The sequence below is a fragment of the Rhincodon typus genome, chromosome 25 (assembly GCF_021869965.1).
Source record: "Rhincodon typus isolate 14 chromosome 25, sRhiTyp1.1, whole genome shotgun sequence".
In the NCBI taxonomy this organism is placed as follows: domain Eukaryota; kingdom Metazoa; phylum Chordata; class Chondrichthyes; order Orectolobiformes; family Rhincodontidae; genus Rhincodon; species Rhincodon typus.
The window spans coordinates 25,759,552-25,771,168 of NC_063356.1; the positions used below are offsets into that span (position 1 = coordinate 25,759,552).

General features: G+C 37.6%; 1 protein-coding gene across 1 annotated transcript in view; it reads right to left on the reverse strand.

The window, feature by feature from the left end:
* The window catches only part of LOC109932968 (immunoglobulin-like and fibronectin type III domain-containing protein 1), a 50,720-nt gene that overhangs the window by 9,607 nt on the left and 29,496 nt on the right, over nt 1-11,617 (reverse strand). The window contains 6 exon segments of the mRNA XM_048611838.1: nt 2,850-2,978; nt 4,627-4,800; nt 4,934-5,233; nt 6,512-6,808; nt 8,361-8,502; nt 9,304-9,428. Coding sequence (XP_048467795.1) covers nt 2,850-2,978; nt 4,627-4,800; nt 4,934-5,233; nt 6,512-6,808; nt 8,361-8,502; nt 9,304-9,428 — 1,167 coding nt within the window.

The following is an 11,617-nucleotide window of genomic DNA, read 5'->3' on the forward strand; positions in this document are numbered from 1 at the left end:
GTCAGCCTTCCTGCTCCTCTGATGCTGCTTGGCCTGCTGTGTTCATCCAGCTCTACACCTTTTTATCAATGATAGGTCCATGATGTTTTCCTGCCATTAGGAAATTCAGCAATTGTCTGATAATAGAATCAGCTGCCTGGTCCATGGAAATGCAAAGAACCCAATTATGGACAATTTTGTTGCATTGTGATAACTTTCTCAGCTTTGAGGAGCCATCCTCCTTGTGTGGAGACCCACCAGTTCATTGTAGGTGGCTCAATCTTAGCTGGTAGTTCTATGCCCTAATGATCTCCTGGATGCAGAGCCTTACAATCACAACTGTATTTTGGAGTATTTGGAGTATAAGAGTAGGCAAGTCTTACTGCAACTGTACAAGGCATTGGTGAGACCACATCTGGAGTATTGTGAGCAGTTTTGGTCTTCTAATTTAAGGAAAGATATTATGTTGTTGGAGGCAGTTCAGAGAAGGTTCACAAGGATGATCCCTAGTATGGAAACATTGTCTTCTGAGTTAAGGTTAAACAGGTTGGGACTCTACTCATTGGAATTTAGAAAAATGAGAGGTGATCTCATTAAGATATACAGGATTCTTAAAGGGATAGACAGGGTAAAAACTGAAAGGATGTTTCCCCTCATGGCAGAGTCTAGGCCCAGAGGGCATAATTTAAGAATTAAGAGGTACCAGTTCAAGACTGAGATAAGGAGGAATTTTTTCTCCCAGAGGATTAAGTGTCTTTGAAATTCCTTGCTGCAGACAGCTGTGGGGGCAGAGTCCTTGTGCATACTTATAGCTGACATAGACAGATTCTTGTTCAGTAGGGGAATAAAGGGTTGTGGGGATAAGACAGGAAAGTGATCGTGAGGAGTATCAGATCAGCCATGATCCTATTGAATTGTGGAGCAGGCTCAAGGAACCAAATGACTTACTCCTGTTTCTACTTCTTATGGTCTAATGCATGCACTCTTTCAAAGGGGTTTCCCCTCTATCCTGATCTCCCTACATGCTTTGGCAGTGTTTTCACTGCAGCTGCATTATGATGTGCAGTAGTAGTACCTCCATGTCAATGTGCCTGCACAATCCTTGACCTGCCTCAGCAGCATTCACCTCTCCTGGTAGGCTTCCCTAGAAGAGTTGCCAGCCCTTAGATTGAGTCTGCTGCATCCTCCTTCAATAAGACGGTGAGGATGAAGACAGCCAATTAGGAGGCTACTCCCTGTTGGCAAATGTGGCTTTGGGGACTCCATTTAGCCCTGATAGCAGAGTTGTGCCACCCATGGAAATAAGCAGCCCATGGTTTCATTCATAATGCAAACAACTCATAAGAAAAGGTAGAAATGCATAAATTTCAAAGTAATTTAGTTATATTTCACAATCAGTATGTCAACTTTCCTTTAATAGGCATCTTCGTGATATTACAATATTATACCTGTGTGTACAAGTTGCTCAAATCCCCTCTCACCCCGTGACTACTTGATGCATGACAGGCTACTGGAACATGGTGGTCAATGCTGTTCTATCATAATGTAGTTTTGGATTACAGTTAATTGATTTGCTGTAATAAACATTTGTCGTACTTTTGAATACTGTAAAATTCAAGATTACTTTCTTAATGTAAGCATTAAGAATACCTTGGTAGAAGCAAAAATCACATCCTAGTTAGCAGTGGTGGCCATCTATACAAAATAAACTCCAACGTCTCGGTGGAAAAGATCCTAAAACTCATTGAAGAGAATTCAGGCAATCAGAGGCATCAGTTTCTCTGAGCTGAGACAGCCAGAAGGATCTCTAACTAGAGTATTGACCATCGGGAAGAAAGAACTAATTTCCTTTAGATTACAAAACAAATTCTTTCAAGATACAATCAATTTTCAAGAGTGCATACCCAAAAGCCTTTCCTGTGTCCAGAGGTAAGTTTGTCCCATAGTTTTCTTTTTCCAAATCAGTGCAAAAACAAAAAATAGCCTGTGTAATGGCATCATCCCCTATTTGGTGTAGACACAACCTCAAAGCAGAAACCTGGTACTATAAGCCCACAAATCTTAAATCAGCAGTTTTAAATGAATAATGGCAATGGAGCAATAGCTTTAGAGGGGCCAAGGCTAGAGAATACCCATTTAAATGTTTACACAGTTTCAGGTGGTAGAGCGTAATCTTTATCTGGCGAAATCCTGGATAACCTAAGCATCCAGTATCCACTGACACCCTTACTGGATTACAATTGTTACAACAACATATATCGGCTTATTGCTACAGATCAAGTGATTGATGATCCTGAGAACAGAGCTCTAAAAGTTTTGCATATGCGAAGGAAAGGCTTCACACAATGAACGCATTCGGGCTTTCTGTGGATGATCAGAAAAATTATAAAAAGATCTGGAAAGTACTTGAAGACCAGCTCAAGGTAAGAATTAATTTCAGGAGTAACAGACTCCAATTCAAATCATACAGACAACAAGACCAAGAATCTACTCACCAAATTGTCAGAAGATGCTGCAGCAAAGGCCAGCAACAATTAGATGCTTTAGGAGTAGCCAACACTATTGCTACAGTCAGCAAAATGCACCAAAGCAGCAACTACTGTAAAAGATTTTGTTTGTCACACCTATCCAAAAGGTGCCTTGCTTTTTTTGATATCACAGAGAATGTGGCTCCAAAAAGATTGGGCATACATGTGTAGGAACTCTGGCTCCAAAAGCCAGGCTAGATCCCCGAATAAGATCAGTCAATTATCTTAAAGGTGTACTTGCATAATAACTATGAGGCATCATACAAATTTACTTTCTTTGTTACTCCATGTTATTATGAGGAGCTACTATCCTTATTCTTGAAAGTCACCAAGAATACATACTCATAGGCTCACGAGCAAATACTGCTTCACTTTCACAGCTGGGCTCCCCTGGACCAGAGGAGTTCACTGCAGTCACTCGAAATTCATACTCAAACCCTTCAACGACATCAGTTATCGTCCACTTCTTACCTGCATAAAATGAGTTCATTCATTTTAGATGTAATAACAACTACTTAAAATGTCTCAGAGACAGTAAGAACTGCCGATGCTGGAGTCGGAGATAACACAGTTTGGAGCTGAAGAAACACAGCAGGCCAGGCAGCATCAGAGGAGCAGGAAAGTTGATGTTTCGGGTTGGGACCCTTCTTCAGAAAATGCCTGCTTCCCTACTTTTTGTTCGTGTCAAACTTAATTCATGAACTGCATGTACCATTAAAGTTAAAGTTGGTTCTTAACAGTAATCTTTCACAATTTCAAGATTTCATTAAATGGTTTTACGCTAGCATCGACACATGGAATGTGACTATTGGTTAAATTAAGTGTACAATTTTTATTAAGTTTTACAATTGCAGCATTACAAAAAAATTCTTTAAACACAGCCATGATTACACACATTGTATACCTCAACATGATGCATTTAATTGAAGTTTATATATGAATTCAAGATCTTGCTACAATGACAAACATTTTCACTATCCAAATTCAATTAAATGCATGTCAAAAGCCAAAATCAGGATACTAATTGTCATCAGTCTTAAACTCTAGTTGCTAATTTTCTTCTAGCAAAATAATACTTGACAATGTGAGCATTTTTCTCTTCACAAGGGCTTTTTAGATGAAGTGATATTAATTTTCAGTAATTTATAATGATCTGAATAGCAGGTTAGCTTGAAACAACAATTTCCCTCCTTCTGATACATTTGAGGTGTTAGGAGCGAGTACAGCAATCTTAACAGATCATCTATATTGTATAAAACATACGGCATGATTAAAGTTTTTCGTTTGATCTCTTTTCAGTGTTAATTCCATTTTCTGTCATAAAATGCTTTACTATTAGCTATCAAATAATAGTTAATTCTTTAAAAAGTTACAAGAAATCCTGCATGCAATTTAAAACAGTTTCTAATTGTCAGATCAAAATGGCCAAGTGCTGAACCGGGATTTTATCAAAACCCAGGAGGTGGAGGGTGGACTGTTGGGAAAAGTAAAATCATGGGGGCTGGTCCAAATGGGCTTCTTGATGAGGTCCTGCTGTCACAGCGCTTTACTCCTGCTCGAGCCAAATGTAGAGATATTTCCCATTCTAGGCAGCCAGTAATTGACACAATGAGTAATAACTTTGTCGTACCATTGGCTGTATGGGGCGGCCTCTACCCAGGACAGTATGATTTAATAGAACAAAGAAGAGTCACCAACCTTACCAGAGGGATTTCCCCTCTGTCCCTGGGTCCTATGAATTTTTAAATTTATGTTTAATTTCCTGTTTTAGGCCAAAGACCTCCTGTGTATCTCGCCAGTGACCAACTTTCCCAGTGGCACTGCTGAGGCCTCAGAGCTGTCAGTTTTGGGCTGGTACCACTAGGAGCCTACCTTCTGTAAGGTAGACCCATAGATAACCAGTTGGAAAGGTATATGCAGTAAAATTGCTAAGCAGATGTGACCTTTTCTTACCCTGACATTAGATTTGTGATCTCACTTCCCAGAAGGAAACCCAATAAAACTTGCAAAGGACACATACCAGTCCAACCAAAAGCGAGGACCAGAGCACCAAGTACACTCATTTCCAAGTATTCACGGTTATTTCCTCTAGAGTCAAAAACTCAACCCTTGTAATTACCTGTAACTGGAGTGTCAGTGACAGCACTCCAGATGTTGTTACCTTTCCTGCGCTTTTCTATGATATATCCAATTATTCTGGAACCACCAGTGTTATGTGGTGGAGTCCATGACACTGTAATGGATTTGCTGCTTGCACTCAAGATATTTGGTTTTGCTGGAGATCCAGGAACATCTGGAATAATGAATATTCGCAAAAAGCATTAAATTTGGTCACAATTTTGCACAAAACGTTTTTATATACTGCTTTATGTGCCTTTTTTAACTATATAATGATTGGGATCTGGACCAGAAATACAAGAACCTACCTTTTCTACCAGCAGTGACTGCATCTGATAGCAATGCTTCACTTATGCCTTCTGAATTCACAGCGCAAATTTTGAATTTGTATTTCTTTCCTGGCTCCACTTTGTCAAATGAGAATGTTGTTGTTGACTCATCCACTTCACCAATTTTTGTCGATGTATTTCTACCTACCTGTTGCTTTTCAATTACATAATGCTGTATAGGTTTACCACCATCATCTCTAGGAGGCTTCCACTTAAAGGAAATACAGTTTTCCGAACTTGCTAGAATTTCTAGAGGTCCCTGAGGTGCCTGTGTTTTATCTGAAACAAGACAGCAATAAAACCATCAATGAATTATTTCAAATCAAACTAAATATTACTATTTTTGTCATAGCAATCAATATCATGCAGGGTTTAGGTGTTGTCAATAAGTTTAGAAATTTGTGCACATTTCTTGAAATCAAGTACGTCATAAAACATTGCAATGCTGAAATATTGAATTATGCAACATTTTAATAATGCTTATCTGAAATTCTCGTTGATACAAGACCCAAAGGATAAAAAAAAATCAGAAGATGGCCATGGTTCCAATAATAGCATTTGTACTTGAGCCGTAGGCAACTGGTGCCTTCTAGCGCAGACTCTGTTGGAATATTTAGAGGAAAGTCAATTGTTAGAATGAGTTGATGATCACCTTTTTTGCTCTGCTTGCACCTTGAGTATCCACTTGCTGGAATTTCCTGGGAGATCTGGTGTCTGCTGCCAGGCCCAGCAAAGATACCAGGGGCTTCCCCCTCCTTTTGTGCAAAAGACATGAAAAATAACCTCAAATGATCCCCTTGGAAGGGAGGGATAATTGACTGTGAAAATTAATTCACCAATGTTTTTGAAGCTTAGGTCACATCGCTGGTTTGTAACCCCTGAGGTTATCAAGTGGACTATTGAGAAGGCCTATATGTCATTTGTCACTAAGCGTAACAGCATTAATTTGATCCTTGCGAGAATAAGGAAACTCCCAATATAAGGTGTTTTGTCATCTCCTTAGAGCTGAGTACTCTGGGAAGATTTGGCTGGAAGTTTCTGGCTGGTTGTAGAATTTTGGTCCCACAGGTCCATCCTTTAAAAATTGACTTTTAATTTTTGAGTGTTTTGTTCAACACATCTCACATCTCTGCAGGACAAAATGATGCATTGTTTCTCTAGACAAGATTACATAAACTCAGTTAAACAAATTGAGACACGAGTACGTGGAACTATGGACACAGGTTTAACACACTACTCCATTAAGTTTCTGTTCAGCCATGTTGAATAGAGGTAAGTTTCTCTCTCTCGGATGGAAACGATCATATGAGAAGTTTTCACTGATTTATTGCTTCTTTCCTTCTACTAGTCAATCACCTTGAGAGCAGTAGTCAGAGTAATCTTGTGAGAATACATCATCATTCACATCATGATCATAAGAATTTACATATAATCTAAATGAAGTGTTTACATGATCATAAGTATAATGCAACCAATCATAATATTGAATATACCTCAAATATAAATTGCGCAAAAACGTAACAATAATATTTTAAAGAAAACAAATTAATACATTACCAATGACAGCCAGGTTAATGTTTGCACTTGTTGTGCCACTTTCATTCTTCAATTTAAGTGTCATCTTTCCACTGTCCTTTCTATTACATTTGGAGATTGACAATCGTGTAAAATTTTTACTGTTGTCAATGCTGACTCTGTTGTCTTCAAAAAGTTCTTCCCCATCCTTGTACCAAGACACCTTCACTGGTGGCTTTCCTGAGAATGGCACCTTCACTGTTGCAGTTTGACCAGCCTTAATAATTGTGTCTTTCTTTCCCAACTGATCAAGAACATCCTGATCAAACTCTGGAGGATCTGATGTTTAAATAAAACTGTTAAAAACAATTTATAATCAACTAATCTAAATAAAATTTCAATTATACTGAAATGTTTAAGCTTGTGCAGAATTTTACTTGTTCCTCTGATTGGTTCCTATTGCTAACATTTATTATGCATCCTTATAAGAAGAAAATCAAGGGTACACTGCTAATTTACTGTGATATGAATAAAGTTAATGATGCTGTTTGGAGCAGTCGATTCAGCAGAACTCACAACAGCACTCTATAGGATCAACGCCCAATTTATTTAAATTATTTGTTTCATAATTTATTTGATGTGTCCTAGCAGGCATATTAATGTTTTAGATATATAGAAGCTCTTTCTGGAATTTACACATGTGTTGTATCTAATCAACTTTGTTGGGCAAATGTTATGTTTCAACATGTTCATGCTTAAATTGAGCAGCTGTCTGTTTCACAGAGTATATAACACAGAATCAGATTATTTCAACCTCACAGTGTTTAAGAATTATTTAGATGGACACTTGCAATGCCAGGAATACACGGCTATGGGCCAAGTACTGAAAAATAGTATTAGAATAGTTAGGTGCTTATTTTTGACTGGTGCTGATTCGATGGGCTGAAGGGGCTTCTTTTTTAGACTTCTTTGATTCTGATTCATCAAACTACTGTATGTCAGCATTTAGCCATATGATTCTTCTTACATTTTAATTACCATCCTATCTCCAAGATCAAATCTGAAATAATTAATAGACAATAAAAAATGGAACACATTTATATTTGGAAGATTAATTGAATAGCATACCGTAAGAGGTTGTGTGCAAATGATATTCTATCAATAATCCCATCCCTGAACAAAAATTGGTTAATTGGGAATGCTATACTTTAGCTTCAGTCAGGCATCATTGAACCACCAGATTCAAATATGCTAATGCATCAAAACACATGAAATCATTGGTTTCAAGCTTCAGTGGAGAATTGATAATTGCTGCACTGAATTGATCAAATACAAATAGCTGTCAGTTTGTTCTCAGTCTCTTTTCAAGGCAGTGTTACTAATATTAATGATAAGAACAAAAATCTCTGGCTAAACTCAACAGGTCTGGCAGCATCTGTGGGGAAACAAAACAGAGTTAATGTTTTGAGTCCAGTGACTTTTCATCAGTTACTAACTTCAATGCTGACTTATCTCCAGTGGAAGCATAAAAGCGATTCATTTTTCTTTACAAAATGTTAAGTTTTCGCGCACCAACTTGTAGAGCCTGTCAATCTGAAGACGGACATGTGCTTGCATTAGATATTTTGAATATATTGATGGACCTATGCGGCATATTGTAAAGCATTTCCTAAATAGCTAAGATCTGTAAGTTTAAAATTCTACACTTTTGGTGTTACAATTTCATATGAAAGGAATATATTGACAGGAATAATTTCTGTTAAAGATGCAAATTAGATTCAAATTTCTATCTCTTTCACCATAGTTATTGCAAGCTTACTGGTTACTGTGGATTTATGTCAGTTTGGGAATCCCAAAAGCTAATGTTAATTTCGTGAACATTGAGATTTACCTTCAACAAACAGAGAGGCTTCAGTTTTCCCTCCATCAGCTTCAAATGTATACACCCCTGAATCTTCCTCCTTGACATTGGGTATAGTTAATTTTTGTATTGCTCCCTCTTTAGTGACTGATTTTCCATCTCCTGAAGCAATCTGTAGTAATACAAACATTAAACATATAGGCAAGCTCACTTCTAAAACAACTAGCAAAAGAGCTGTAGAGAATCTGCAAAAAAATTCATGATGTGTTGTTGGAGTGAAATGTAGTGGGAAAAATAATTCTGCAAATAAATTCCAACAACAAGTCTCTCTTTGTATGACACATATGTGATTTGCCACTTAGTAGCTATCAATCATGGCAATCTGTCTAACAAAAATATGAAATGCTTGTTGGTTTGTATGATCTAGTGTCATCCAAGAAAGGTATATTTAACCCAGAAACAATAATGACATCTTTTGTAACATTGAAACTAAGTCTAAAGCACATGGCAATAGTATGAAAAACATTTTTTGTCACTTGTTTTAACAAAGTTTTTTTGAATCACTGACTTAGCAAGAAAATAAGTTTGTCAATGTGGTTTGTATAGTATAATTAAATGCAACTTTTAAATTTAATGCTTCAGGGATTATTTCCATAATTCTATTTAAGTTAGTTCTAATACACTTTGTATTCTACCTAAATCTCATGGACAAAAAGGTACACTGGTGAACAATTTGTTGTGCGTAGTCTGCAGCGGTCAAGAAAGCACATCATCACCACCTTCAGAATAATTATGGACGGCAAATAAATGTTGATAATTTTTGCAAAGCCTATAGACAATGAGTCGATTGGATAACTTTATCCACATGAATTGAACCATGAGAAGACAACTCCTATTTGCTTTTATCGTAAACAATAGCTTTGAATTTACTGACTCAGTCTTACAACATTTCAGTTAAAAGAAAATGAACTACCTTTGTGCCATTCTTAAACCAGGTGCCTTGTGTATTTTCATTTGCTGTCACGCAACAAAGTTCAGCTGCCTGTCCCTTCCGAGCACTCACATCTAAAAGTCCCCTTTTGAAATGTCGAGCTGGCTCTGTGTTGATGCACAAGAAAATTAGATTTAAAAGGTGAAATAGTGTTGAAAATTAGATATTCATCTGTATTTGAACAGTTCAAAGGTTGAATGTAAAATGCATTTTTACGCGACAGCCTGTTGACACGTTAAAAAAAACACGCCTGAGTTTCAGTCACATTCCCTGTGGAATTTGAAACATTCATGTCTAGGCTATCTGACTTCTAGGAAGATTCTAGTTGAAGTCAAGGTTTTATAATGAATGCTCAGATCAAATGAGCACTTATAATTTAAAGTTACTGTCACAATCCAAATGGAAATTCAATTATCTCCCAACCCATGGCATTTGAGTGTTTGTTAATGCTATATCTCCAGATCCTTTTAGCCATATATATTAATGATGTAGCAAAATTATTTGAGTGCTAAATTAAATGTATTCAGATATTTTAATTACTTTCCCCCGTACCTAATATTAATAACTTAGTTTAACATCCAACAATAAGGGATTTATAGACTTGATTTATAGCCTGCTCTCAGGTGTGTTTTTGACAGGGCTGGACGTATCAAATACAAGGAGCATGCAGGTCAACACTGCCTTACAAAAGTGGTAGGGTTTCAATGGATTAGCGTTGAAAAGTGCATTAAGTATCCCCCAATATGGCATAACATGCAGTTGGGTAGGCTAATTGCTTTGAATCTCAAAGGAATAAGAACTAGCAAAGTTTCTTTTGATTAATTTAGTAGATGTGGATTTCAGTGACTGTGCCAGCAATTAGTTGCCATTCCTAAGTGCTCTTGAAATGTTGGTGATGAGCTACCTTCTTAAACTGCTGTAGTCCATTTGGCTGAGGTACCCCACAATACTATTAAGTAAAGAATTCTATGATTTTAATCTAGTGACATTAAAGGAACAACGATACATTTCCAAGTCAGAATGGTGGGTCAACATTACTGAGACTATGAGGTCTCCGTCATTGTGTCTCTAATTCTGTTCTGTCATCCTAACTTGGAAATATATTCCTGTTCCTTCACTGTCACCATCTCAAATTCCTGGAACACTCTCCTGAGCAGTATCATTGGTGCACATTTCGAGAAGGCAGGGCGTCGCCACTATCTTGAGGGCAATTAGGTATGGGCAATATTAGATGTTAATATTGCTTATCATATCATAGATAACTTCATGAATCTCCAGAAATGTGACAATTTGGCTTTAAAGTCAGAATTCCAAGAGATGGAGCTTTTCTTAGAATTGCTGCTGAGTCTTTGTCAGATTCATCACAGTCAAAAGGAGACTCAACTCCAGAGAAAACAATTCAGATGGTGAGTGAAGATAAAGTCCAGAAGCGAGATGTGGACAATATCCAGTTTTGATCTGGTAAATGCCAAGTAAAGTGCCAGGCAATTTCAACAACAGGGAATCTAACCATGACTCATTTACATTCAATAGCATTTCTATCATTGAATTGCCCGCTATCAAAATCCTGGGGATTACCATTGACCAGAGACTGAATTGGATTCTTCATAAAAATACTATGGTTACAACAGCATGTCAGAGGCTCAAAATCTTACAATGAGTAACTGATTTCACAAAGCTTTTCCACATCTATAAGGCACAAGCCAGGAGTGCAATGTGTGCAGCTCCAAAAAAACTCAAGAAGCTTGATACCATCCAGCACCACATCCACAAACATTCACTCCCTCCGCCACTGACATTCAGTAGCAGTAATGTGTACTACCTACAAGATGCACTGCAGACATTCACCAAGGCTCCTTAGTCACCACATTCCAAATCCAGGATCTCTACTATCTGGAAGAACAATGGCTACAAATACATGGGAACACCACCATGTACAAGTACCCCTCTAAGTCATTCACCATCCTGATTTGGAAATATATTGTCATTTCTTCATTCTTTATTCAAAACTCTGAAAGTTTTGCCCTAACAGCATTATGGATCTGACTACGCCAAGTGGACTACAGCAGTTTAAAAAGGCAGCTCACTACCATCTCCTCAAAGACTAGATAAGTTTAGGATATCTAGTTGGCATGGATGAGTTGGATCAAAGAATCTGTATCCGTTCCGTGCATCTCTATGACATCTAGTGTTGGGTAATGAGTGCTGGCCCAGCTACCATCTCTATGACATCTAGTGTTGGGTAATGAATGCTGGCCCAGCCACCATCTCTATGACATCCAGTGTTGGGTAATGG